Here is a 27,385-nt window from a genome sequence, read left to right on the forward strand (position 1 = left end):
GACGGGCGCGGGGGCGGGGGGGGGCGGGCGCGCTCGCCACCATGGACAGCTCCGCGCCGGGGCCGCCGCGCCGCTGCGCCCGCCCGCGGCTCGCCCCGACGGACCGAGCGGTCGAGGGGGCTCGGCCGGGCGCGCTGGGCAGGGAACGGGGCACCGCGGGGCAGGGGAGGGAGGGAGGGATGCAAGGAGGACAGGCACGCCGCGCCTAGCCCTCCTGGCCGAGCTTTTCGGGGGATGGAGGGTTCGAGCTGTTGTCCGCTTTGCTTCTTCCCTGTCTCCTTCAGGCAGCCCTGGGCTCTGGTCGGAATCCTTGGCGGGGATCGGCTTTCCACAGCGGAAGATAAGCGAGAGTATCACGGGAACGGGACAACGGGGCTCGCGGTAGCCCAAAGAGATTTCCTCACCTATGATGGCACCCGTTTTACTGTTACTGCTTTCAGTGGATGGATAAAAGGTTTAGCCTTCCCTGACAATTGCTCATCTTCTGTTGCTTTGCTCTACCTTTTCTGGCTGCTGGGGATCCGAACTATGCAATGATAATAATGCTGTAGTTTTTTGCTCACGTGGACAGTGATCAACTAACAACAGTACTCTCACAAAGTAACGTTTTAGCTGCTTACAAAGAGATGGCACTGACATACTTAATGGCTAGACCACTTCCATCATACACAGAGTTATCTAGATAAAAATTAAACCAGTATGTTCTTTGGCTAATTGCATGGTTCCATCGTGTGCACAATTGTTAAAATCATTGATTTCTTCATTTTTCAGGGATACCTCATAATGGATTTAAAGTGGAAGTGTCCAAAGGAATAATTCTTCATTTGGTGGATGAGGTTACAAGTTGGTTACCCGGTGACCGGATCGTTGTTGCCAGTACAGATTATTCTATGCATCAGGCTGAAGAGTTTAATCTCCTTCCTTGCCCTGAATGTAAAAGTAATCAAGTGAAAATTGATGGTATGAAATATTTATGTCAATCTACTCATTTGTGGCAGATATTGACATTGTCTTTTATATTCTACATTTTCTTGCCTTTTTAGTTAGTTTTTGTCCCATAAAGACATGGGCACAAATAAGAGCTGAAAGTCCCAATATTATATTGACACTTGAAAATTTTATCAGAGACATCAGTCCTTTGTGAAAGCCAAGGAAGTACTGATCTCCTCTGGGATCAGATAGTAACAACTGGGAACATTCCCAGACCATTGCTTAAATGAGAAGTGTGCACTTGCTTAGAACAGTGTGATAACAAAGACAATGTGTTCACCCTGAATAAGAAGGCTTCTGATTTTCACAGGCAGCCCACTTTATCTTCATATTGGAGAAGTCATAGATGGCATTGATATGAGGGCAGAGGTTGGTCTTCTGACTAGAAATGTACTTATTCAAGGAGAAATGGAAGACTCTTGTTATGGACAAAATCAGTGCCAGTTTTTCTCCTTTGATACATTTGGAGGACATATTAAAGTGAGTAATTTTTAGTGCGTATACCTGTAGGTGGGTTCTGATAGTTCCTCTTCTGGTTTGTAAACAAGATATATAATGTGCAAAACTACCACTGTGCCTGGGAGAAAAAGTATACTTGTCTATGAAGAAGAGAAAAGTTTGTTGGCCTGTTTTGCTGGCCAAGGGCATCCTGGCCTGTATCAGGAACAGTGTTGTCAGCAGGAGCAGGGAGGTGATCATTCCCCTGTACTCAGCTTTGGTGAGGCCGCACCATGAATCCTGTGTCCAGTTTTGGGCTTCTCTCTACAAGAAGGACGTTGAGGTACTGGAGAGGATCCAGAGCCTGGGCTAGCAAGCTATGAAAGGATTTGGAGCATGTCTCAGATGAGGAACACCTAAGGGATCTGGGCTGTTTAGCCTGGAGAAAAGAAGGCTCAGGGGAGACCTTATCACTGTCTACAACTACCTGAAAGGAAGTTGTAGCGAGGCAGGGATCGGTCTGTTCTCCCTAGTAACAAGCAATAGAATAAGAAGAAATAGCCTCAAGTTGCACCAGAGCAGGTTCAGGCTGGATATGAGGAGGAATTTCTTGACTCCAAAGGTTGTCAGGCATTGGAAGAGGCTGCCCAGGGTGGTGCTGGAGTCACCGTCCCTGGAGGTGTTTAAAAGATGGGTGGATGTTGCACTTAGGGACATAGTCTAGTAGTTGATAGGGCTGGGACAGAAGCTGGACTTGAGGATCTTAAAGGTCTCTTCCAGATGAAATGATTCTATTATTTTAACTAGACTTGCAATAGATCTGTGCCAGTTTCTACATCATGTATGCAAAAATGCATCCTCCAGGCTAGAGGGGATTCTCTAGCATCACTGTTGTCAGTAGGGTCGGTGCAAGTTTACATAGTTCATAAGATGTCACTGGAGAAAAGGTGCTTCCTGTAGAGCAAACCTGCTCCCTTCATTCCTTGCAGAAGTGATGAGTCTCACCCTCATGTGCTTTGCCTCTTCTTGGTTGAGTATGTGTTCTTGGTGAAGCTGCCAAGTCTTGCTTTTGTAAGGGCTTTGGTAATACTCCCCCATTAGTCACTGTAAATTGGTGAGCTGTGCAGACCTTGCCTGAAATCACTTCACAGAGATAAAATTGCCAGGAAATAGAGCCTGGTAGTCAATGTTACCCCTTTCCCTAGCTGGCGGGAGTATGTTGCCCATGGCTATTGCTGCTTGGCAGCCATTCCCCAGCAGCCCCCTGCCCACAGGTGTGTGGCTGCTGGCACACTGCTCTGCAGGGGCTGTGCTGCTGTGAGTGAGGGCAAGGAGCTGACACCTCCTTCTGGGGTTAGGCCCTGTTTCACTCTGCAAACGTATTGCTCAATGAGAGGGGAGGGGAAAAAAAAGTGTTCTTCTTTTTGCATGTGTTTATACTGTAATACCTTACTTGGATACCCATTTGTCTCAACAGATCCTAAGAAATTTTAGCTCTGTTCACATGTCAGGAGTGGAATTAAAAAACATGGGGCAGCAAATCCTGGGCAGTTACCCTGTGCATTTTCACTTGGCTGAGGATGTGGATGAGAGAGGAGGATACGAACGCCCAACATACCTTGATAACCTGGCTATCCACCACTGCTTCTCTAGGTGTGTTGCCATACATGGAACTCATGGCCTTCTGGTAGGAGACATATTTTATTAGTACCAAGTTAATTTCTTTGCTTAGGCACTGATAAACAATGAGAGATATTTGTGATGCAAAGAGAAATCAGAATATTGAAACAAGGCAATTTTTTCCCCAAGAAATATAGTGACTTGCCATCTTCATTTGACAGGTGTTCAGGTTAGGGCTCCTGCTCTGCTAGTGCAGCTCCTTACAATGAATTTCAGGTTCACAATGTCACCTAATTGATATTACTAATGGTGTGATCAGATAAGGTGAAATCTTTGCCATGGTTATTCTGGACAGTTTGTGATAAAAGGAACTTACATTTAAAATGAAAGCAAAGGAAAAACTTCACTGTGAGGGTGAGGGAGCACTGGAACAGACTGCCCAGATGGGTTGTTGAGTATCCTTCTCTGGAGACATTCAAACCCCAGTTGGATGAGTTCCTGTGTGACCTACTCTAAGTGGTCCTGGCAGGAGGGTTGGACTGGATGATCTTTTGAGGTCCCTTCCAACCCTTAAGATTCTGTGATTCTGTGACCTTTACTAGACCTGACAGAAGCAATAGGCCTTTAATTTGCAAAGGAGATAGAGAAGCCAGGGTTGTTCAAGTCAGGGCAGTGTGAAATATATCCAGAAATATTCACATGACAAAGGGAATGAAATGTGAGAGTGACAGACCCAAACAGCCGCTTCAGTGCCAGAAAAGCCCTCAGGAACTTGGCTTTGACCTAAATCCTCGCAAGGCCATTGTGGAGAGGAACTTAAAAAAAACCTACCCAACCCAAACCACAAAAAGGCATATGTGTCCCAGCTGGAGAATATAGATTCCCACTCCAGTCCCAACATGTCCAGTTGCTGCGTGCTCTGCGGGACCCTGAACAGTGGTTTGGTGTCTGTGGGCATTTCCTCATTCACCTAATATATGCTCAGGCAGAGACACTCCCTGAACTATCCATGACCTCCTGTGCTTTTCCTGACAACTTTTTCTCAACCCTGAACATGAAGCTGTGTAAGACATGAGGTAGATGCACTCTGATGGGAGCCTTGTGTGAAGGGGTCTTCCCAAAAGTGTATATTAATGAAAATGTGATGTTGGACTTGCACAACTGGGAGCACTTTTCCTCTATCCTAAACTGGATTTGCATTGCCCAGATCACTCAAAATATTGATTGCCTTTTCATACATGTAATTTGCTCTGTCTATGGAGCCTACTTTTGCATACAAAGCCCTTGGATGGCAGGAGACTTGTCCAATGTGTGTGGATATGGTTCAACTTGTTTTCTTTTCTCATTGATATTAAACCTCTGGAATTGAAGGAGGTTGCCTGGGGTGATAAAATAAGTCTTATGTTAATATTGGTCCTGAGAAGAACAATTTGTTGTCTTGCTCTTTACCAGAAGTGATGTTGTCAAGGGTTTATCTGGGTGCGTGGGTTGCAATAGTTGTGAAATCAAGAATCCCAAGTGTGAGACTCAGCCCCCTAAATATAACTGTTGAGGGCTTTGAGTCTTTGAATCTGTGAATAGATTTTATGGCAAAGGTTACATATGTGATTCTATGGAATCTGTTAAGGTAGAAAAGTAATTAAAATGCAATTAAAAGCCTTGCTTTAGAGTAAGAATAATAGTTCCAGAGAATAGCATGTGTATCGGAGCAAGGCAGTTAAATAGCATAAACAGGTACCCGATTTAGCATCAGATTATGAAACTTCAGACCTTGTGGCAGAATAAACCAGATAAGTGTTTCTTTCTCTTTCCTATCTTGATGATTTGGAGGATGTAATTGTCGAAGTACGTTGCCACAGTGCTTTGGTTAGTGCTTTTTTGAGTTGGGTAGAGAACCTTAAGAGTTTCAACAAGGACAAGTGCAGAGTCCTGCACCTGGGGAGGAACAACCCCATGCACCAGGACAGACTGGGGATTGACCTGCTGGAGAGCAGCTCTGCAGAGAGAGACCTGGGGGGCAGCAAACTAAACAGGAGCCAGCAATGTGTCCTTGTGGGCAAGAAGGCCAGTGACATTCTGGGGTGTATTAAGAAGAGTGTGGTCAGCAGGTTGAGGGAGGTTCTCCTTCCCCTCTGCCCTTGTGAGGCCTCATCTGGAGTCCTGTGTCTAGCTCAAGAGAGACAGGAAACTTCTGGAAACAATCTAGGGAAGGACTAACAAGATGATCAGGGGACTGGAGCATCTTTCTTATGAGGAAAGGCTGAGAAACCTGGGGCTGTTTAGCCTGGAGAAGAAAAGATTGAGAGGGGACCTCATCAATGCAAGTATTTAAAAGGTGTATGTCAAGGTGATGGAGCAGCACTTCTTTCTGTTGTCTCAAGTGACAGGGCAAGGGTAATGGACATAAGCTGGAACACAAAAAGTTCCACTTAAACACAAGGAAAAGCTTTTTTGCTATAAAGGTGAGGGAGCCCTGGCACAGGCTGCCCAGGAAGGCTGTGGAGTCTCCTTATCTGGAGGTTTCCAAGCCTGCCTGGACATGTTGCTGAGTGACCTGACCTAGGTGAAGCTGCTTTAGCAGGGTGTTGAACTGGATGATCTCTAGAGATCCCTTCCACCCCCAACCATTCTGTGACTCTATGATTCTTTGCTGTGCATGGGTCACACAGTGCCGTCTATGAGGCCCTTCTCCCATCTGCTGCTTCTCTGAGTCAGGTTTATGCCTCTCTGCAAGCTGGTGGCAGCAGGGCACGCAGCTTGGGTTTCTCCCTGTGGCAGGGAAGCGAGCTGTGATGTGCATCTCGCCGCCCTGGCACGCAGCACACATGCACAGGCTACTGTGGCCTTTCATGTCTAACAATGCAGATCATGAAGGTCGCTTATATTGTGTTGCTGAACTATATATAATGCAGCATTTAGAGGTGACTTAATCATTTGGTGTTGGACATGCCAGTGGGGCAGCAGCCTGTGCTGTGGATGGTGTTTCATGCTGGCACATACAGTAGTATGCTACTGTCACCGTGCTGTGGGTGGGCTTGTTTCCAAGCTTGTAGCTTCTATCGGTGATATACCAGAATTGATCACTTTATTTTGTTTTGATCTAATGGAATAGACTCTTAACTCTCAGTGCAAACGTAAGTGATCTTTAAATCATGTTATTTCTAGTTAGGAGAGTGATCAATGTGGTTTTGTGGATGTACATTTATGTAAGCTGCCATGTGATTCTGAAGCTGTGACTAATCATATTAATTAAAGCTAAAATCTGGTTTTGGATGCAAGGCTGGCTTTTAATGCAGCTGTCTGAAACACAGATTAGCCAGACTTCAGCTAAATTCAAGAGTATTAAACTGTACAGTTGAAATGCTGTTTGAATCAGCAAGAGGTTTGTTGTTACATTTTCTTTCCAAAAATAGTCTTCTGTGGCCGCCTTAGTGCAGCTTCTGCCCGTCATTTGGAAGAGTAAAAGTAGCCAGGCTTACTGTTCTTAGCAGGTTGGCAGGGATGCTTGCATTTTTATCTAAATCCACTTCCTATCTGTATTTCCAGGACTCAGCTGGTAGGGATATGTTCAGTGTTGCCACGTGTAGGTTCTCTGTTACCCTCCTTGTATGCAGGGGCTGGGTGGGTTTCCAAAACTGTATCAGTTAGGAGTTGGGTACCTGGTTGTGCTGTGCCTTATTAGTAAGTCTCTCTTGAACACCTCATTGGGGCAGAAACAAGAGCGGCAGATGACAAGTTTGAGGGGTGACTGCCAGGAAAACAATGAAATCCAGTAGAGTTATATCTACGGGGACTATACTGTTTGTGACTCCAGATGTTATGTACAATTGCAGCCCATTAAGGGGAAATCACAGGATATGAATCTGAAATGGGTTTAGTTCAAGTATCCCTCTGTATACAGAAATAACTAAGTAGGTTAATATTAGTTAATCTTGCAGCCTTACATGGACATAACTCTGACATCAACAGGAATTTTGTATGCCTGAAGAGTGAATAAATAACAGTGACAGGGCTCATTTGAGTACAAAGTTAAGTTTTCAGTGAGATTTAGTAACAAATAGGGGGTGTTTTAACTAGCCTGGTTTAGTATTTACATTTAAAAGAAGGATTTCTGAATTTATCTTCACAAGCCTGTACATCAAAGGAGGCTTGTGCTAAGTCCTCTTGGTCAAATTAAGGTTTAATACAGTATCCCCGTGCATGTCAATTAATATTAAATAGACTGAAACAGTGAAATACCGTTTTTGCCCAAGCTGATCATTACAGGAATGAAGTGGCTCTGCACCTTCTGAGAGTGATAGAAACCTTCTTAATTTCACATGGTGCATTTTTAAGCGTTTCTTATTTTACTTGAGAAGTGTTGCCATCATGAAAATTTCTGGATTAACCGCCCTAACTTAGTTCATCGTGTGAGACACACTTATCTTTGCAGAGATACTTTCTCCATGGCAGTGAATCAAATATTCAGTCTTAGAGATGAGAGCAGTTTAAAACCTGGTATTTTATGGTTTTCCTTTAATTATGCATGTGATCTTCCACAGAGCAGTTTTAATGGCAGTTTTGCTGTATGAGATCAGTCCACAGTTATGCAAAATGCACATAGCTGGAGTTGTCCCCAGGGTACTGCCTACGGAGGCACTGCTTGCTGTGCAGAGAGGTGGCAAAGCCATGCCATGAGCATTTGGGGGATTTATTGATAAGCAAAGCATGTGATTCCTCCTGCTGTTAGTTCTGCAATCCATGCCCTGTATGTTTTTTTCCAGGTTAAAGACACTATTGGCTATGACACTCTGGGGCACTGTTTCTTCCTCGAAGATGGGACGGAGCAGCGCAACACGTTTTATCACAACTTGGGTCTCCTCACGAGGTCAGGGACGATCTTGCCTTCGGATCGCAACGAGGCCATGTGCCTCAGCATCCGCAGCCACGTCTATGGGAGTTACGTGCCTGTGCCAAGCACCGACTGCATGTAAGTGCTCCGACAGCTGGAGTCAGGGTTTGCACCTTATGTTGTGGTTTATAGCTGGATGTCAAAGAATGCTGTGGTGAAACTTTTGTCATAGAACCATAGCATCATTTTGGTTGGAAAAGAACTTTAAGATCATGAAATCCAACCGCTCACCTCACACCGCCAAGCTCATCACTAAACCATGTCCCTCAGCACCTCAGCTATGTGGCTTTTCAGTATCTCCAGGGATGGGGACTCCACCACCTCCCTGGGCAGCTTGTGCCAGTGTTTAACAACCTTCTCAGTGAAAAAGTTCTTCCTAATATCCAATTAAACCTTCCCCTTGAGGCCATTTCCTCTTGTCCTATTTGCTACCAGGTAGAAGAGACCGACTCCCACCTCACTACAATTGCCTTTCAGGTAATTGCAGAGAGTGATCATGTCTCCCCTCAGCCTCCTCTTCTCTAGATTAAACACCCCGAGTTCCCTCAACTGCTCCTCATCAGACTAGTTCTCTAGACCCTTCACCAACTTCATTGCCTGTCCAGCACATCAATGTCTTTCCCACAGTGAGTGGCTCAAAACAGAGTATTCAAGGTGCAACCTCACCAGTGCCATGTACAGAGACATAATCACTTCCCTGGTCCTGCTGACCACATCATTTCTAATACAAGCCAGGATGCCAGTGGTGTTCTTGGCCACCTGGGCACACTGCTGGCTCATGTTCAGCTGTCTGTCAATGAAAGCTTTTTCTACCATTTCTCATTTTAAAATAATTTAACTATTTGACCATGTTTTGTCTGTGAAGATATCTGTCAACACCTGAGAATCATAAGCAAGGAATATTTGCTGCCAGTTATTCCTGTCACTGTTTCTTGAGAATCATAAATAAATTAGAGCACTCTGCTTGTTTCTGAACCCTTTTCAATTCTTCTTGAGTAGGATGTTGAAGACTCCATGAAATTTGTCTGATAAATGCAAGTTGGTTCAACCTTGGTCTGGACTGGCAAAAATACCACTTAGTAGAAAGGAAATATTTACCTTTTCTCACCAGGGCTGAATTGGGACTGGAGCATTTAGAGTAAATTGGTCAATAGTACATGAGTACATGACTATCTAGAATCCATCAGGAGATTTAGTGAGAATGCAAATATTAGCATAAACTGCAGTAAGCATCATTGAACAACAAACAACATCCTGATACAACTGACAAAAGTTAGTCTCTATTTTGGAGACTGATGAACTGTAATGTGCATGCTCAGGGACCCAGGTATGGGTCTGGTTAGTGTTTGCAAGCAAGAACTCAGTTTAGCCAAGGAAATTTGTATTTTTACATTTTCTGGAAAAGATTGCAGTGACTAAACTCTACTTATTTTAATTTCCATAGACAATCCAACTGAGTTAATCACAAATACTGTTGCTGAAATGCTGAGATTGCTTGTATGGTTAGTACAGATTTATTTTGCATCTATTTAGTGATTCTGTTAATCCAAAGGAGAGTAGGTCCATGATGATGCAGTAGTTAAGGTGGATAGAAGATGATTGAGATTTTCCACTTAGAAAGATCAAATAAATTGCTGTGTTGTGGGAAAAGATTTGCAGTGGTTTTACATGTGGCCTTTGTTACTGCAAAAGATGTTATCAAATGAAGTAAGATAACAGATGACAGTGTTTTCATAGCTATATCTGGCTCCTGTTTGTGCCACTACTGATCTTCCATCTGAAGCAAACAATTCTTATTTGAACAAAAGTCAAAATAACATCTCCTTAATCTCCTGCTTAACAAGCCATTTGCAATTTGCAAGAGCATTTGGTTTGTTTTCCACATAGAAGCTTCATAAGTCCATAGAGAATCCCCACCTCCTGTCTTTGCCCCTGATGTTCCAAAAAACAAACCAGAAGTTCACTTTTTAGACATTTCACAAAGCTGCTTAGCTTGAAAAAAAGGAAAACACTTTGGGTTTCCTTAAGCCTCATTTACCAGAGCATGGATTTTGTGTTAACAGTCTCATATAATTCACAATAGGTTCAGCATGTGGCTCCATAAATGAACGTCTGACATTACAAGATGGTTTCTTTTCCTTAAAGAGTATCATTAAAAGGTTGTGTGGAGTTTTAAAGTCCATAGGAGACTTGTGGCTCAATTCCAGTGCAGTGCTATGAAAATGTATCCCTTCCTGTTTGGTAACTGCTTGGGATCACTTTGATTTTGATTTTTCAGGGCTGTCAGCACATTCTGGATTGCAAATCCAAACAACAGCTTAATAGAGAATGCAGCAGCTGGTGCTCAGGTAAAATCATTTCATGGCAAAGAGCTACTCTTTGCCTCCAGTTCTCATGTATTCTGCTCTTACTGATGTCATTAGCATGAGGGCAATGAATTTTTAGCACACCATCGTAAAATTTGGATACGTGTTTCTGCAGCCTCTGTCTCTATTAAGAAGTAGTATCTGCCTACAGTCCTCACACTGATTTGTCTCACAACTGTGGCTGGAAATGGTGTGTGATGTCTCTTAGCAAATGTTGACTTTTATTAGTAGTTAATAGTTAAATGCCCAATAAAATTTTATATTTGTATATATAAATACATGCTCTCTCCTTGTTATTACCTCTGATGTTTACCCAAATCTTGTTTGTGTTTAATGTGTCTGTATAGAGAAGGCTAAGTTTTTTAATAAACCACATGAATTTCACCCACAATCGATGCATTTTTAAAGCCCTTGTGTATATGCCCCAGGGACACCCTGTGCATGCCAAGCGATAAGTTGGAGATGTAAGAGTGTGAGTTGGTGTGTCCCCTCTGGGACTCACACTTGTCAGGCTGAGTTTAGAAATCTGTCCAGTAGAGTAGGAAACAAAGTCTCCTGGATAACCAGTATCAATAACTGTAGTGTCCCATTGCTTGGAGCTCTCTTTGTCTTTTAGGATGTTGGGATTTGGTACATCTTCCACCGGGTTCCCACCGGACAGTCCGAGGGGCAATATCCAGAGGGACAGGCTGAACATACCCCCTTGGGAGTATTTTACAACAACAGAGTCCACTCCAATTTCAAGGCAGGTGGATGTTTTTTGTGTTTTTCTATTAAGATGATAGTATGGCAGGGGACTGGTCACGTGTGGTGCTCTGAAATCAGATGATCGAGGATGTCTTACATTTTGATAGTTGTCAAGACACAATCTGTTTTTGGGATTGATGCTCTTTCTAATGGTTAAAGAGGCAGCTGAGCAGAATGGCAGTCTCATTTCAGGTACTTCAGTTGGGTGCCCCTGTCTTAGAGGGAAGATGTGCCCATGCTATAGGTACACTTACTACTAGGTGAAATTTAAGGAATGAGAGGCAGGACACTGAGCACTGCTCTTGACCACAGTGGTGCAAGGATATAGAGGAATGAGCAAAAGTTGTTTGTGCCAGGGCCTGCTCATCACCTTTGAAAAATGACACCAAAAATTCAAGGGTAGTTCCAAGAAAAACTCTTTCTTCTGATATACTCTCGACACGAAAACATAACCTATAAGCTATAAAAAGTATTTTAAACTTGTTTCTCAGGATTCTAGATTGAAATCAGTGCTGCTCTCTGTGCCTTGTATATTTTGCATCTTGGTCCATGACAGCTAGAGCTGCTGCTCTTGCCCAAAGCCTCTAAGTTGGCTACAGCAGCTCATGTTCTCTTTTGACTGTCGGGGGACTCGTCACTCTTTATTTAAAGCTTTACTTCTTAACAGCACTCTTTTTCCAAAAAGTTATCAAGAGCTTGGCAGAATCCCTTACTGCTTTCTGCAAGGGAGAGAGAGTGGGAGTTCAGTGCCTTGCTTCAGGTCAGAAGACAGCCCAAGATGCTGATGCATAACATATGGCAGGGCAGGCTGTGTCCTGACTTCAGCGTGCTACATCCTGTGCTAATGTCATGCTGAGCGGTGCCAAGTGACACCAAAAGAGATGAGAAGAGAAAGCCCTGGCTGCTGGCTCTTGCTGCGCCTGCATGCACTGGCTGCCCGTGTTCATTGATAAAAGTCTGGCATCCCTGGTCTCTGGTGGGCAGTCTGTTAAAATAATTGGAGTCTTGTGCATTTTCAGGCTGGTTTGTTTATTGGAAAAGGAGTAAAGACAACGAGAGCCAACGCTGAAGATCCCAGAGAGTATCTCACTGTCGATAATGCCAGGTAAATACATGCTGTGTGGCTAAGTATTTTGGATAGTTATATTGCTTCTTGGCTTCTACATTGTGTTTAGCAGATCATTAATGCCTCATTATGGCTAGAGTGTCTGAAAAAGAGCACACAAACTATCTCTGATGTGCACAGGCAAATACTTCATAGCTATGCACTGAATTGTTTGTGTTACTGCTGACCAAAAATGATACATGTGCACTTGGGGTTTGGAGGACTAAACAGTGAAGCACGTGAAAGGGGATCCAGATCTCATTAGTCCATTAGTGGGTTTGGAAACTCCAACATTTCTTACTAATTACTTAGAAGAAATTTCATCTGAAAGATGATGTAAGAGACTACCAAGACTGCTCTGAGATTAATGAGAAAAATGAAGTAGCCTCAGAGCTTTTTGTCAGCTGCTTTAAAATCTCTAACCTTTCTTTTCGGAGTAGAAGCAGGTAAATTAAGGCCATTTTCTTGATCACTGCAGCCCTATGGGTCTATGTGAGCAGGCTGTGTCAGAAATCAGCCAATGCTCCTGGTCAAGCCTTGTCTTTTTGCCTCCTCCATCACACCTTATCAATGCCATGTATGATGCTCCTGTATGGCTGAAAGGGTGACTTTGTGCCCTTTAGTGAGACTTCCCTGCCAGGGTCACTGAGGAAGCACATCCCTTAGTACATCTGCTGGAAGAAGTAAGTGGTGAGGGTAGACTCAGAAAAAGCAATGGTGATTTTTTTTCCAAAGACAGCACAAATCTGCCTTCAACAGTCAGTGTGCAAGAAATAGCCTGCAAGTAACTGAGAAGTGCTCAGTTCTCAGGGTGAATCCTTTTTTCATATGACAGCTTCTCTTTCAGCAGAGACAGAAGCATATGGAGGTCTGGTCTGTACATACAAGGAAAGCTTCTCCAGTTACTCTGTTATCTTTGCTGAATGAGATTCTTGAAAGTGCCTAATTGATTTTTCCAGCATCAGCCTAGGGATTCTCAATGGGCTTTGTAAGGACAATTACAAAAGGACCCAAGTGACTTGGGAAAAAATGTTTTCCATGCCTCTAAATCACACTAAATCAAATTAAGGAGTCCACTGAAGTCTAGTGAGAGATCTCCTGTTGATTTCACTGGGGCCAGAATTTCACCCTTATGAAAATTTCTTGTTTTCTGCTTTGTACCAAAGCACAGCGATTACATCAAGCTCATAGCCTGACTCTGATCCTGGGCATAATGTATCACCTCTTTAGGCCAATCATGCTGATATTTGAAAGCCAAATGAGCTCTGCTAGGTACAGCTTCCTCTGTCTGAGGTCAGTCTCTATGTCTCTGTGCTGCATTAATTAATCTCCTTACTTCAGATTTCGCCCTCATCAAGATGCTGATCCTGAAAAGCCACGAGTTCCAGCTGTGATCGATGGTCTTATTGCTTTTAAAAACAATGACCACGGGGCCTGGGCCAGGGGCGGTGACATTATCTTCCGCAACTCAGGGTAGGTGACTGGAATCACACGTGATATCATTCCCTCCACAGCGGACATACAGAGGTCTGTAGGCTGAATTTACTACAGACACTCCTCATCATTTACACTGTTGTGTTTTTTCTGCCCCAGGTTTTCAGACAATGGAATTGGACTCACTCTGGCAAGGTAATTCCTTAAAATAGATCTTCATCCATTTTTTTCCCTCCCATGTAACAGACTAAAGAATGGATGCTGAGACACTCCTCTGGTAATTACTGTTAGACAGGAGAAAACCTCATGTTTCCCTCCCAGACCACATCAAGTCTTCCCTGTACAACTGTTAACACAAAGGACAATTTAGCCTTTCATTCCCTTTGCCTCAGCATGTCTGGGGAATAGATCATAATTGCTGAATATATCCTTTTGGTCAGTAGATCCTGAATCAGTAGACTAAACAGCTGGCTGTGTTCTGGGGGAGACTTTTCTTCTGCTCTAGCCCAGTGGAGCTGCATTGCCCATAGCTTGTGTGCTACCAGGACAGGGTGGCTGGGATGGTGTCATGTTGGGGCACAGCAGGTCTGCTGCCTCTTCTGCTGGTGTCTGCCATACTCTTGCTGCTCTCATCTCGACCCATCTAGGCAATAACCTGCAAAAATAAGCCACATCCAAAGCCCACTGTAGGCAATGAGAATTGGTCATATGTGGTTCTTGCCTCAGAGATGTAGCTAAAATTTATAAAGCAACTGAGTACACAGCAATTGTATGTGTATATATTTATAGAGTAGAACTGTTTAACTGAGGCTGTTACCTGTATTAATGATGCCAGAGCACTAAGCTGCCTCAGCACCTACTTGCTGGTTTCTAAAGAGAATTTAAGGCAGGCTGTTATACCAGTGTGTGCACTTTTTTTCCAGATTAAGAAAGAAATTCTACTGTGTCTGTGGTGTAATTAAAAGTGTTAATTAATTGTTTGTGCTGTGCTGTGTAGTTACCTGGTGTTTCTTTGCTTGTAGTGATGGGACCTTCCCGACAGATGAAGGCTCCAGTCTGGAAGTTACACACTCCATTTTTGTAGGAGAAAGCAGCAACTTTGGCTCTCAGGGAGGCCAAAACAGCTACTGGGGAAAAGGGGCAAATGGAGAATACAGAACACTGCCCAGAAACAAGTGAGTTATTCTTCTGCCATTTCTTCTTGGCGTTAGTGTAAGCTAGAGGAAAAGCCTCAGGAATGAATGTGATTACTAAAAAGTAATTTATACTGGGTGTTTAAATTATTGTAGAGGCCAGAAATAATAAGCATCTGAATAAACTCACTCTTCAGGCCAACAGCTTGAGAGCATTCTCATCTGAATGTATTTCATTTAATTTTCTGTTTATTAGTCACTGGAGAATGGATTAGAGAATCTGAAAGATACCAAATGGCTTTTGTGGAGTTCTTCAGTAGCACAGCGTTGAGGTGATGGCACAACTCCCATTCACCATGCCACTGTCCCTCTTACCAGCATAAGTGGGCAAACATAGCCAGCTTGACAAAGGAGAAATCACTTTTCATTATTGCATCTTATTTTTCTTTTCATAGCTGTATGTTATTTTCTATTTTGATAGCAGTGCAGCCTCCTTTCTGGCAACTGTGGGGCCTACTCATATTGCCATAGCAAGGCATGCTTCCCCAGGTTTAATTTGTACCCTCATATGTGTTTTTGGTGATGCTCATCAATTATTAAACCTTCTACAAGGAATATAAAATTCAATAGTAAGATTTCAGCAGACCTGCCACATGCACAGCCCTGACTATACGTGCCTTGGCCATAAGTGACACAGGAATGGAATCTGTGTAGGGCAGCAAGAAAAATCAGTTATCCTCATTATTATTGGTGGTGCTGTTTTAATGTCAATTGTAAAAAAATACTCCTTCTCAGTTCAAACATCATCTGTGACATTGTTAGGCAATGTACTCTTGGAAAGGAATGTGCCAAAACATCTAATATCTGTCCTTTCATCATGGCATAGTGCAAAACGGGTTGTACCAGACCCAACTACTGGGACAACAGCTCTGGCAATTGAAGAAGAATTGTTTGGACAAGAAACACTGTTTGTGTCTAGTGTTTCTAGTTTGTCAACTTGTTTCTGGATCTGATTCTGGAGCCAACCAGTAAGAAAAAACATCAGGACTGGGGTTGGAATCTGGGCCTTAGTAACCCCCAGACTGGTGAGAGCCTGAGTGCCCATGTGCTATCTGCTTTGTGGTTTTCATATTTGAACACTGTTTCTGAACTTGGTAGCCATTGACCTACCCTTCCATGCCACTACCAGCCAGCTTCATTACTGTCTGTGAAGCAGGCCACCCTTTGGTCAAACTCAGCCAGAGACAAGCAAAACTTGTCACCTTCTCAAAACAGGCAATGGAAGGGGCAAGTACTTACCTGTGACTCTGATGATGACATTTTTGATAGTGATGTCTTAACAACATGTCCATGAACCAGTATTGCAGAAATCCCTTTTCTGTATGAAATGCCGTGGACTAGATCCTAGGTATCTCGTGTGAAATGTCTTGTAGAGAGAGAAGAAACTGTGCTGCTCCACTTTGCACTTGCTACCAAGAAGACACTTGCCTCCAGGGACTCTGACTGATATAATTGTTTCAACTATGCAGATGTTTCCCTGAGAAACCTCATTTGCCCTGGAATAGGGAACCTGACAGCAATGCTTCCACACAGCCCTTTGGGTGTTTCTTGTGGTGATGAACTTTGGGGTGGCTAGGGACAAGGGTTCTGAACTGCTTTACCCCAGCTTACAAGCAACCTTATGAGTCTTTGTGTGTGTGTGTGTCTTGAGCCTTATCCTGTAGAGGATTTTCAATAGAGTTTCATCTTTCTCTAACTGTGTGATGACCTCAGTTTTGGGAAAGAAGAGATGGTTTAACTACTTGTTAATATCTTTCCGTGCCTTCAGAAAAAGACTTGGAGTTAGCCCAAGCTTTTAACACAGGGCTATATTTGTTCTCATATCTCACAGGACATTCCCTATTCGTGGATTCCAGATTTATGATGGGCCTGTCAGGATGGCAAAATGCACTTTCAAGAAGTTCACCCCTACTGTTGACAGATACTCAAGTGCCATCGGATTCTTCATGAAAAACTCCTGGCAGATAAGCCCCCAGAATAATGTGTCACAGATCCTGATGGAGAAAAGTGTAAGTAAGAAAAGAAGAAATGTGTGCTGTTAGATGTGCAGGGTTTTGAAATTTTTGGAAGTGGTGAGAGAGCTATCCTAGAGCAGGAATTTCCAAGCAGTGGTGCTTATTACATTGGTCCATACTATCAACTCATTCTGCAACACTTTGGTTTTTTAAATTGAGGGTTGTTTATAAGCCAGCAAAATGTGTCCATATCTTATGCCTAGACAGATATACATAAAAAAATCTACATTAGAGAATGGCTTCCCCTTGTAACCAGAAGAGCCAGAACAATACTTTTAGCTGGTGCAGCATTACCAGCTTATACATGCTGAGAAGCTGGTGAGGACCTGGCCTCAGAGGTTGAGAGGAAGACAAGTGACACGTCCGCAGACAGTAAACAGCAATACAATACTTACACAAAAATAGCAAATGAACTTAGAAGCAAAATCATGACCCAGTTTCTGGAGTGAGCAGTAAGATTCCTGTTGAGCACAACAGGGACTTCCAGTGAGCACTGACAGCAGAATGGGGCTCTGTATCTCTGCCTTGGCAGGACCTGTAGGATGCTGAGCAGTTCCAATTCTTGTCCTGGATTCCTGCAGGGGTTGAGGCCCTGCATGCTTGGCTTGGGAAATGATAGACTCCACTTGGCTCACTCCCAGGGATCACAACCTTTCCTTAGCTTTGTTTCAAACGTCCATGCTTGTTGGGATGTCCATGAACTGTAGTAACTCTGAGTTGAGGTTTGACTTAATCTTGAGGAAAATTTCCATTGCTCTGGGATTGACCAATATCACTCCCTCTGGCAAGTTACTTCATCTGTCTTCCCTCTCTGGCAGACTTTAGACCAACAACAGGAGGGTATTTCATGAAAGGATGGTGTTTATTGCAGTCACTTGACTGCTCTTCTAAAAAAAACACAGTTCCTGTGCATTTCAGTAGAGACACCTTAGTTACCTTAGATGATTTATGTCCTCCCTTGGGGAAATGGATAGAAGAGGGTTATGAGGAACACAAATGAGAAAATCAACCTGGAATTGGGGAGGGTTTGATCAGTTGAAGAGGGTGGAAATTTTTCTACAGTAATGCTCGTAGGCTTCTGTCCATCAGAATGGCTCCATACAGATGATACCTGTGCACATTAACAAAAGGGATGATTCCATCTTAAATAATTGAAAGTGCAGCTCTTTAATATGGTTGTACAGTTTGAGACCAACCAGCCTGTTAAATATGCCAGTATTTTTTGTCTGAGAGGCAGTTTAGTACTGCAGTGCCTTTAAAATCTGCAATTTTCAAGTTAAAAATGGTCAGAAGATTTACTAAATACTTATGCAAAACAAATTGGGATATTATAGTGCCAGTCTATTACAAAAAACCCACATTATCCAAATAGCTATTTATTGCATGCACATTTCCAAGAAATATCAATTTCTGAAGTTGGTATTTTGCCAACTTAACCATTTATATTTGTAACCACCTGCATCCCAACGCTTTCCACTTTGATTCTGTTTTATCTGGCTTGAAGCCAGATGTCTTGATTTCAGACTTGAAGGACCACGATGAGTTTATTGTTTTGTTGCTTATTTATATATGGGATGATATGTCTTTGACTATGTAAAATAGAGCCTGTAGACCATGTTAATTAATTTTCCATCCCCAGGCTTCGTTTCGTTACTTTTTGAAGGGTAGTAAAGTACTAATTCCTAAAAGGACAACCGTTTTACAGTCCTTTTTAAAGAAATTCAGCAGTACTGCAAGTTGTATAGTGATGACAAAACTGTTAGTCATGCTGAAGGAATAATTGTATAATTAATCAGACTAATCAGCATATTGGTTAGATAACAAAATAATAAAGCCAGTCAGGTCTATGTTTCATTTCAGCATAAAATAGCAATTGTTTAGAACAGAAACTTTATGTTCCACAAGACATATTCTAGTTGTCTTTCTGTTGGAAAACCTAAATCTCACATATTGAGACATCTGTGCATTTATCAATAGCAACATTATTACTATTTTTTCCCTGAAGACAGGAGCTTAGGGTGGATTCAAGCCTAATTGTGCCAAAACTGTGGCATCTCTAAAATTACTTCTGCCAAAGAAATCCCAGTGGTTTGTGCTGGGTGGGTTTGTGGTCCTCAGGAGAGTTCAGAGGGGCCAGCAGTAGCTCCTGGCTGTGGTCTAGCAAATTGCATGGGATTGCAGCTCTGCCTAGGAGATGGATTCTTCCTAATATTGCCTTTATTGTGTTTAGCTTGTGTTGTCTCAGTTCTGCGTTTCTGCAGAAGTTTGCAATAAGTTCATGATGGAAAAAGAAAAGCAGACACTGAGCTGAAGTCTGTTATCCCTTGAGAAAGGGGGCAGAAAAAAGCCTCAGAACAACCCTAAAGAGAATCCTGACCAAAAGGAACATGCAGGGTGATGGCTTGTATCACTCCAGCAGAGTAAAATTCATGCCAGCAAGGGCAGAGTCCTTGGGCAGTAAAATAGAGGAAGATTCACACTGGTTGAAAGTGGTTTCCTTAAAATGATCACAGTGACACTGTGATGTAGCTTTTGTTGGCAGTTTGTGGCAACACCTGAATTGCCGACACTCGAAACAAATTGAAAGTTATTACAAAGTTTCCCAGTACGTTACTGATTTTTAATATAGAAAGTGTTTTTCACTGCAGTCTTCAGGACTTCTCTGCAGCTGTGCTAGGTGTGCTGTCTTTGCACAGGTTGAGTTAGCGTGCTCGTAAGAGATTACATACTCTCATAACCATCATCTGTCTGGTCTCCCTGTCATGCCTCAGACAGATAATCCAAGTAACCTTTATACCATATCACTCCCAGGTAGTCCACACCTAATGAAAATTATGTGTCTGAACAGCAGTGTGCTAGCTAGACATGACCTGTCTCTGCACCCTTTTCTAGCTCGCAGGGACATACCTGATGAGCTGAGTCTTTGTTGATGTGAGGTCACTTAGAAAAAGACACATTACCGTAGCTGTAACTGCAAATTCACTGCACCCCTATCCCCCAGTGTACAAAAGTAAGGCAACCTTCAGACTTATTAAAAAAGGTGATGCTGTTCATGAACATGTGTTTTCTGACTTTCAGATTTTTTTTAGAGGAGAATGTTAGAGATCAGATGAGCATTAGCACCAAAACTGTCTGCTGCTGCATGGAAACACTGAGAGTGTTAAGCAAATGTAAGCTGTACTGACTGTGGCTTAGTTTGTTTTGAAGTACAGCTGACTTTGTTCTCCCCAGTGAAGTGCTCATTTTCATGTTCAACTCCAGAAGTTCTCTGTCACAAAGTATTTATACTGGAGCTTTGAGCTGCAGCACAGTGTTTACTATCTCTTATTTTAGAAGTTAAAATGAAAGGAAAAAAACCCAACTTTTGTGATCCTCCTGCTATGCACAAAATTTTCCTGTGGTGCAGTAAGCGAAGGTTTTAAACCACTCAAAAATACACATTAAATTTCCATGTGTTTGAGCCTCCTTTAAATGAGACTGCTTCAGGTGTGTGTTTGGGACTCGAACAACAAGGTGGTAGAAAAATGGTTCTAGACTCTAGTCTAATTTCAAAGGAATAAAGACTCTGTGAGTAGGTCTTGCTGCAGTGGTCATATTTTCCTAAGCCAATGGGACTTTCCATTTAGCTCAAAATCACAATGACCCTCCTATTCTCATAAGCTGTTCTGTTTGTTATTGTTAAAATAAAGCCTTTAAAGCCCTTAGTAAACTTGCAGTCTAATCCTGCTGACCCTAATTCTTACTCATGTGCATAGTCCAATTACAATTAGTTGGGCTAAATGGAACAAATGGCAGTCCTTTGGGTTGGTGTGATCCAGTCACTATGCTTTCTGCTTTTAAACACAATTTTTTCAGCATTCATTCAGAGTGCTTGACCTGGAGTAATTATTTTCTTGGTTACTTCAGAACTTAACTGTCATACACTGTAATAATTTTCCCTGGGGGCATTAAAATATTCCATGGGGTTTTTTTTCCTGAACATCTGCAATTTCCTTGTTTTCCTGGATTTTCATATCAGGTCAGATTCTTTTGGTGAGCTACTGAAAAATCTTGAAAGCAGAGCTATGCATAATGAGGATAATGCTGCTTCCTGTTATTTCTCCCTCCTTAAAAAAAATATTCTTCAGGGGATATATTAGAATATACACAAGAGCCAGTTCTGAGAATTGGTGCCATTTTTATAAAGTTTTAGGAGGAACAATTAGACAAAAAAAAAGTCACTCTCGGAACCACTTTGAACGACCACTAAAAATATATGAGAAGATTCACCTAATATCTAGTCATTTTTGTTTCTTTGATCACAGCTTTGATATTCCTCAGTAAATTTCATAATCTTCCAGTATTTCCCTACCCTTTCAGTCATCCCCTTTTTTTTGCCACCATGCAATTTGTTGCTGTGTGATTTCAAGGAATACATGACTGTCTTGGGTACATTTCAAAGAACCAAAAGTCCGATTTTCGTGGAAATATCTCCTGGGCTTAGGAAATGAGGGGGAAAACCAGTACAGTGGGATTTTTTTCTAAATAGATGAGGTGAAATAAAACCCTTTATTCAGACAATATATCTTTCTAGATCTCGCTGTAGGACTGTTTTATTTGCTAAAACACTGCAAACACAAAGTCCTTAAGAGTTAACCAGTACATTTTTCTTCTTCTTTTCTCCTGCTAGGTTGGACTCAAAGTGTTTTTTGGCAGATCGGGACAGTGGTTTGGAGACAATGATAATGATGGTGACAAAACATCTATCTTCCATGATCTGGATGGCTCGGTGACAGGGTATCCAGACATTTTCATAGGCAGAGCAGACAACTACTTGCTGCGTCACCCTGGGTGTCTCACTGTCCCACGCTGGAACGGGCTGATGTGTACTGGGAAATTTGCACAGGTAACGGGGATGGCTGGGGAGTGGGTCCTCAGATAGGAGGGGTGATGAAGTGAAGCCTTCTCAACACTCTATAAGATGAGAAGTGAATAAAAAAATTGGTATAAATTTACTCCTCTCAGCATTATCTGCCTAATCTCGGTAAAGCTTCTGTTGTGCAGCTGCCTGCAACCTATGGCTGTAAGGAGCCCTGTCTCTTCCTTCAAGTGATAGGACAAGAGGAAACAGCCTCAAGTTGCTCCAAGAGAGGCTTAGATTGGAGATTAGGAAGAACTTTTTCCCTGAGAGGATTGTTTGGCACTGGCACAGGCTGCCCAGGGAGGTGGTGGAGTTCCCATCCCTGGAGATATTAAAAAACCATGTAGCTGAGATGCTGAGGGACGTGGGTTAGTGATGGGCTTGGCAGTATGAGGTGAGTGATTGGACTCAATCTTAAAGGTTTTTTCCAACTAAAATGACTCTACTCTATGATTGCCCACAGGAAGCTGCAAATTGAAATGGAGTTGGGGGAAAGTTTGATGTTTTCTAGTTCTTGCTTCCAAGCCTTTGTCCACTCTATCATGGGGCTTTAGTGGATGTCTGGTTGAGACTCAGACACACATTTATTTCTTCTTCCCATCTAGAAATCACTCTCTGAGGGATGGTCAGTCTTAGGTCAGGGTGATCCTAAGCCTTCACAGCAGTTTTTTTTTCAACAGATTTGAGTTACAGGCTTTAAATGAGAGATCAACACCTTAGTAGAAAGGGCAGCAAACCCTAGGTAACCTTTCAGTAGGTAAAGAAAGAAACAGAATGGTAAATGGAAGGAAAATGTGACCTGAAAATCAGATTGTGGTTCATTCCACATTGCTCAAATTCCAACAAGACTGTAAATACATGACTCACCACAGCTTTCAGTCACCTGTAAGAGATCTCTGATGACTTTCCATGCTCCTCCACTTCTAAAGGATATTAGTATATTTACCAAACAGGTGTCCAGACCTGTACTTGGACATCTTACCAGATTTCCTCTCTCCTTGTTCTAAACAAGCCAAAGATTAATATTATGGTGGACACACACAGCACCACATGGTTTGAGGTTGGAGAGTGGGTACTGGGAGCCCTCATGCAAGATGTGGCTTTTAGAAGGGCTTCTGGTTCCTTCTGAACCCTTAGAACAACCCTGCACCATCAAGTAAAGACTGCAGTGGGGTGCACTGGATATGAAAGGCAAGAATCCATTACAAGGTGATCTGAAAATAAGATCAGAATTCATAAGATGCAGCAGGTGTCATTTATTTGTCAAGAGTTTTCTCTGTGCTTGGGAGCATACTGCAAGCTCTTGTCTCACTGGGAGTCAGTAGACATTGTCCAGACATCAGCAGGCGTGGCACAGGATGAATACCTGAAGTCACTCAAGATCGGGCAGCATTAAAATTGCCTTGAGAGGAGCAGGCTGTCAGGTTTTAACATGCAGTAGGGACTGGCAAAGCCTGATTTCCTACAGTTACACCTCAGGATGGGTTTCAAACCTAGACTCATGGATTTTCTACACTGGGAGATCTCTGAAGGTGCTTTTTCTGTGGCTTCTCTAATGTGTAGTAATGTGTGGACTCACACTTCAAGTAGTCAGACACAGCACTCTACTTCCCTTTCTCCAAGGAGATTTCTACATGAAACTTTTAGGAGTTAAACTATCTTAGAGACCTGTATGCCTACATAACATATGTGCAGTCAGATCCAGATTATGCGTGTCTCCTTGGTTAAAAAGATTGATATGCATTTGCTTTAGTTGCACAGCAGAGATCAGGAGTTTCAATTTAAGTGTTTAGACACTGGATTTATGACTCCTGTTTTGCTATTGACTAGATAGAAACAGGATTGGGTGCCTATGAAACACTCCTGTTGAATTAGGGTCTTGTCCTTGACACTTAGTTTTACTCTGTGTCTCTAGAGAAATGATCCTCTCCTCTCTGACAACCTAACAGTTAAAGTCAGAATTGTAAACAAGCAGGCATTTATACTTTTATTTCTATTAATACCTTCCCAGTTTTGGCATTCCACACCGTGAGGCAGTTTTTCCACCATAGAAAATTTCCTTGGCTAGGTTTAGGCAAGCATAAACATTTGCCTCTCTGGGATCCATTACTTACTAACATTTTTCAACTAATCAGCATCCAGCACGATGAGTAAAGTTCATACTAAATACTTCACTGTATGGGTTTTGGGTAGAGAAATATATGTATGTGCAGGGTAGAAGAAATTGGTCCCATGCAGCAGGATTTGATTTAATTTGGAGGGTATAATCATTGGAGTGTGTCAGTTTAACCCTGATTCTTAGCACCTTGACTAACTGATGATTTGTTTGTGTGCTAAGTTCTGAGTGTCATACTTCAGATCAAAAGCCTAAAAGAGTGAATCCAATCATGGAGAAAGATGGTTTGCTTTGATCTTAGCAACTGGATTACAAAATCTGTTTTTCTTTTCCATTTCATGTAGCTCTGGTAGACAAGAACTTTGAGTCTTCCCTAGCACAAGCAGGTGAAAATGTCCTTTCAGTTCAAGGAAATAATGACTCTTATGTTACTGCTGAACTGAAACCAAGATAGTCAGCTTAGGGATGGGCTGCTTGGTGTGAAAAAGTGAGATCCAAGTCCTTCAGCTAACATTGCAGGCAAACCCTTTTTCAGCAGTGCCTAGAGTTCAGTTGATTCCTTTCTGCTTGTTTTCTTTCATTCACTTTTCATGCTTCTCTTCTCCTGGATGTGATTTGCCCAGGAGAGGAAATGCTGGGGGAAAACCAATCCCTCTGGCACTGTTATTAGCTCCACAAAATCCTGGGGATGGACTTTCCTGAGCGTTTTTTAATCCAGCAGCTCAGCTTGACATTTCCACCTTCCCCGTGTGGGGTTGAAGACCTCCCTTCAACAGAGAGCACTATGCTTCATGCTTTGGCTTTAATGTTGCTTTTTGCTACCAAAGAAGGGTTCTGGGATCAGCCTAAAACTATGAAATTTACACAGTCAAGAACTGTCAGGTCTTTTTGTCCTTCCCTTTTGATTCTGGAGCTTGTAGAGTTGGTGTTGTCCAAGTAAGACAAACACCTTTCCTTTTAAATGACAGATGAAACTTATGTTGTAATGTAAATAAAATGAGGCTTTGAGGAAGAACACTAAATAAACACTAAATATGGGGAGACTCACATGGAAATTGCAAGAGTTGGCAGCACCACATCTGGCAATCTCTTTGAGTCAGTCAGACTGTCAGCAGGGCACTGAGTTCCTCACTGTTCCATCAACCTGACTTTAAGCTTTTTCAAAGGCCAGTAATAGAAGAAAAATGTAGGGAGAGGCTCGTCCCACGGTTCTCTACATGTAGGTGGGTGAGATTTCCAATGGCACTGGAGACTCCTGAACACCTGCATTTCTTGTTAACATGTCAATGAGATTCCTAAACCTTTTCTGATTTTTATATAAATTGTGAGGCAAGTGCCTTGGCTCCCACTGGGCAGCTGAAGCTGTGCATTTACTGCTTCCTTGCAGACTTCACAGCCACTCATCAGGAGAGACTGTGGAACTTCTCTTTTGGTATTGTTCTTTATTAAAATAAGCAGAGTTTTTGGCAGTACATGCTATTTTCTTTTATAAGCTTAAAAAGGTGTTAGACATTCATAAGAGACTGCCACAGAGCCAAATTAGTGTCAGTTTTGAATTAACACAAAATTCATGCCTTGCTATAATAAAATACTTTAGGAAATACTGTTGATTTTTCACCAGTTCACTTAGTCACTACCTTACTGCAGGAGGATGAAATAGAAATTATTATCCTTCTATTAACTGTTCTTGCAGTGAATATTTGCAGTTGCACTGATCCTGCATCTCCAAGTTCTATACCTTCAGCTGTGCTCAGTACCTGTGTTTTGGCACTGGTGCTTCTAAATGCAAAGTAAAAAATGCAGTGAACGGTGCTTTTCTAACCGCAAGCAAAAGCTTGTCAGCACCTCACAGACCGGGAAGAAGAATAAGCCTGGAAGATATTTTTCAGCTGATGATGTCTGTGTTTGGACAGAGGTCCAATTTTGATCTCTGATGTACACCCATGGAAAATCAAAGCGGTTTTGCTGATGTCAGTGACATCCTAGCATGTCTTAAAGAAAGAAAAACAGTTTTTATATTCTTGCAAAAATAATTTTAAAGCCTTCACTTGGAAATTTGATAGAGAAAATGGTTTTACCCTGGGAAATTAACCTTCCTTGTACAGTCGAACAACCAGAAGTTCTTCTGAGGTTCTCATTTTTAAGGTATTTTGCTTGACAGCTGACAGCACAGCAGGACAAAAGTGATATTAAAGATACTAGAAAGCAAGCAAACCTCTTCTCAGAAACCAAGATTTTCTGTTCCAATGCTTTGCATGTTGCTTATCTTCATGCTCTATTCCATGAATAGCATATCCCCCATGAATTGTAAAATAACTTATCTTCTCAGTTTCACAATCTACTTGGGAAAATTGCCATGTAAGCGCAGGGAAATCTGACACATCTTTTTAGCAGGAAGTGTTAAGCAGATAAAATGACAACTATGTCCATTAAACCATTCAGACAAGTAGAAGAATTTTTATAACATTTTAACTAGCTCTTCTGCTGCTGCTACATTAAGCTGTCAACACTTCTCATGTTTTAAAGTATATTTATGACCCACTTTCTTCTCTTAAATATTTCAATAGAGCTAATGAAAAATTATAGAGACGTTGCTAAGGAAAATGGGGTTTTCATTCTAGAAAAAATTCTCTTTTTACCTTCCTTTTTCTACTGTTCACAAGTGTTTTGCTGCTGCAAAGGTAGATACAATTAAGACAAAGTGATAAAGTTTTCCGTGTTCACTTGAAGTAAGTAAAGGTGCCACAGAGTAAAGCCTGAGGAAGGAAGAGGCCATGCTGTAACGTCACAAGAGCACCATGCTGGGATAGTGGCTGATGTTTCACCTCCCTAGGACTAGTGGAGTCCAAAAGGTTCTCTTTGCTGCATTCATCTCATTGGGAATTGAAAAGCAGACTTTTAGTGGGTGATTCTTCTTGGATTTTTCTAAAGTAATCTGTTGGTCTTGGTTGCAGTCCTGAAAGTGAAATGGTCGGGTGCTAGGATTGATAGGAGTCAGGGATTGCATGGACAGGGATTGGAATCTCCTCTTGTCACTTGTTCCCTCAAATGAGGGGAGAGATCCAAAAAAATGCCGAAAATGAAAAGGGATGAAAATATGGGATGCTGCTTTCTGTGCAGCTCCATGTGTCCAAGAAGGACCAAGCCACCAGAACTGTCATTCCACAGCTGGGCCCAGCTGCTGCAGAAAATAACTAGTCCCTGCTCCTAGTCAGAATCAATGCCTGCTCCTGTTGAGTTAGTGATGCTCCACCTGGGTAAAAGAGTGTCTTGATGTAGGATACAGACCGGTTGATCAAGGCATTTACCTGCTGTGATCTACTTTAGTGATGAACATTTTGCAAGACCTGCTGTGTAGACAACCCTATTTATATGTGACTGAAAACAGCATCGTTGGTGGCTTGCAGTTCTGGAAGCCATTCACTCACTGGCTACTGTTGGTCACTGCAGGGCACAAAGTCAGTTTACAAACATTTCTGTCACCACAGAAGTGGCATTCTTCTTTGTCCTAGTTTCTCAAAATATCTGTCCTTCATATCAGACCTGTGACTTGGTCTCTAAGCACTTGGA

At 42.3% G+C, this 27,385-nt stretch overlaps 2 protein-coding genes across 2 annotated transcripts in view; both read left to right on the plus strand.

The window, feature by feature from the left end:
- LOC104563832 (inactive cell surface hyaluronidase CEMIP2-like) overlaps window positions 1-27,385 on the plus strand; it is a 54,897-nt gene that overhangs the window by 4,812 nt on the left and 22,700 nt on the right. The window contains exons 5-17 of the mRNA XM_062000434.1: window positions 285-454; window positions 772-960; window positions 1,301-1,470; window positions 2,906-3,115; window positions 7,812-8,017; window positions 10,218-10,287; window positions 10,922-11,050; window positions 12,072-12,157; window positions 13,499-13,630; window positions 13,751-13,786; window positions 14,614-14,766; window positions 16,616-16,793; window positions 21,469-21,684. Of these exons, the coding sequence (XP_061856418.1) occupies window positions 285-454; window positions 772-960; window positions 1,301-1,470; window positions 2,906-3,115; window positions 7,812-8,017; window positions 10,218-10,287; window positions 10,922-11,050; window positions 12,072-12,157; window positions 13,499-13,630; window positions 13,751-13,786; window positions 14,614-14,766; window positions 16,616-16,793; window positions 21,469-21,684 (1,945 nt within the window). The remainder of the gene's footprint in view (window positions 1-284; window positions 455-771; window positions 961-1,300; window positions 1,471-2,905; window positions 3,116-7,811; window positions 8,018-10,217; window positions 10,288-10,921; window positions 11,051-12,071; window positions 12,158-13,498; window positions 13,631-13,750; window positions 13,787-14,613; window positions 14,767-16,615; window positions 16,794-21,468; window positions 21,685-27,385) is intronic.
- CEMIP (cell migration inducing hyaluronidase 1) overlaps window positions 1-27,385 on the plus strand; it is a 114,190-nt gene that overhangs the window by 1,510 nt on the left and 85,295 nt on the right. The window lies entirely within an intron of this gene.

The sequence above is a fragment of the Colius striatus genome, chromosome 7 (assembly GCF_028858725.1).
Source record: "Colius striatus isolate bColStr4 chromosome 7, bColStr4.1.hap1, whole genome shotgun sequence".
In the NCBI taxonomy this organism is placed as follows: domain Eukaryota; kingdom Metazoa; phylum Chordata; class Aves; order Coliiformes; family Coliidae; genus Colius; species Colius striatus.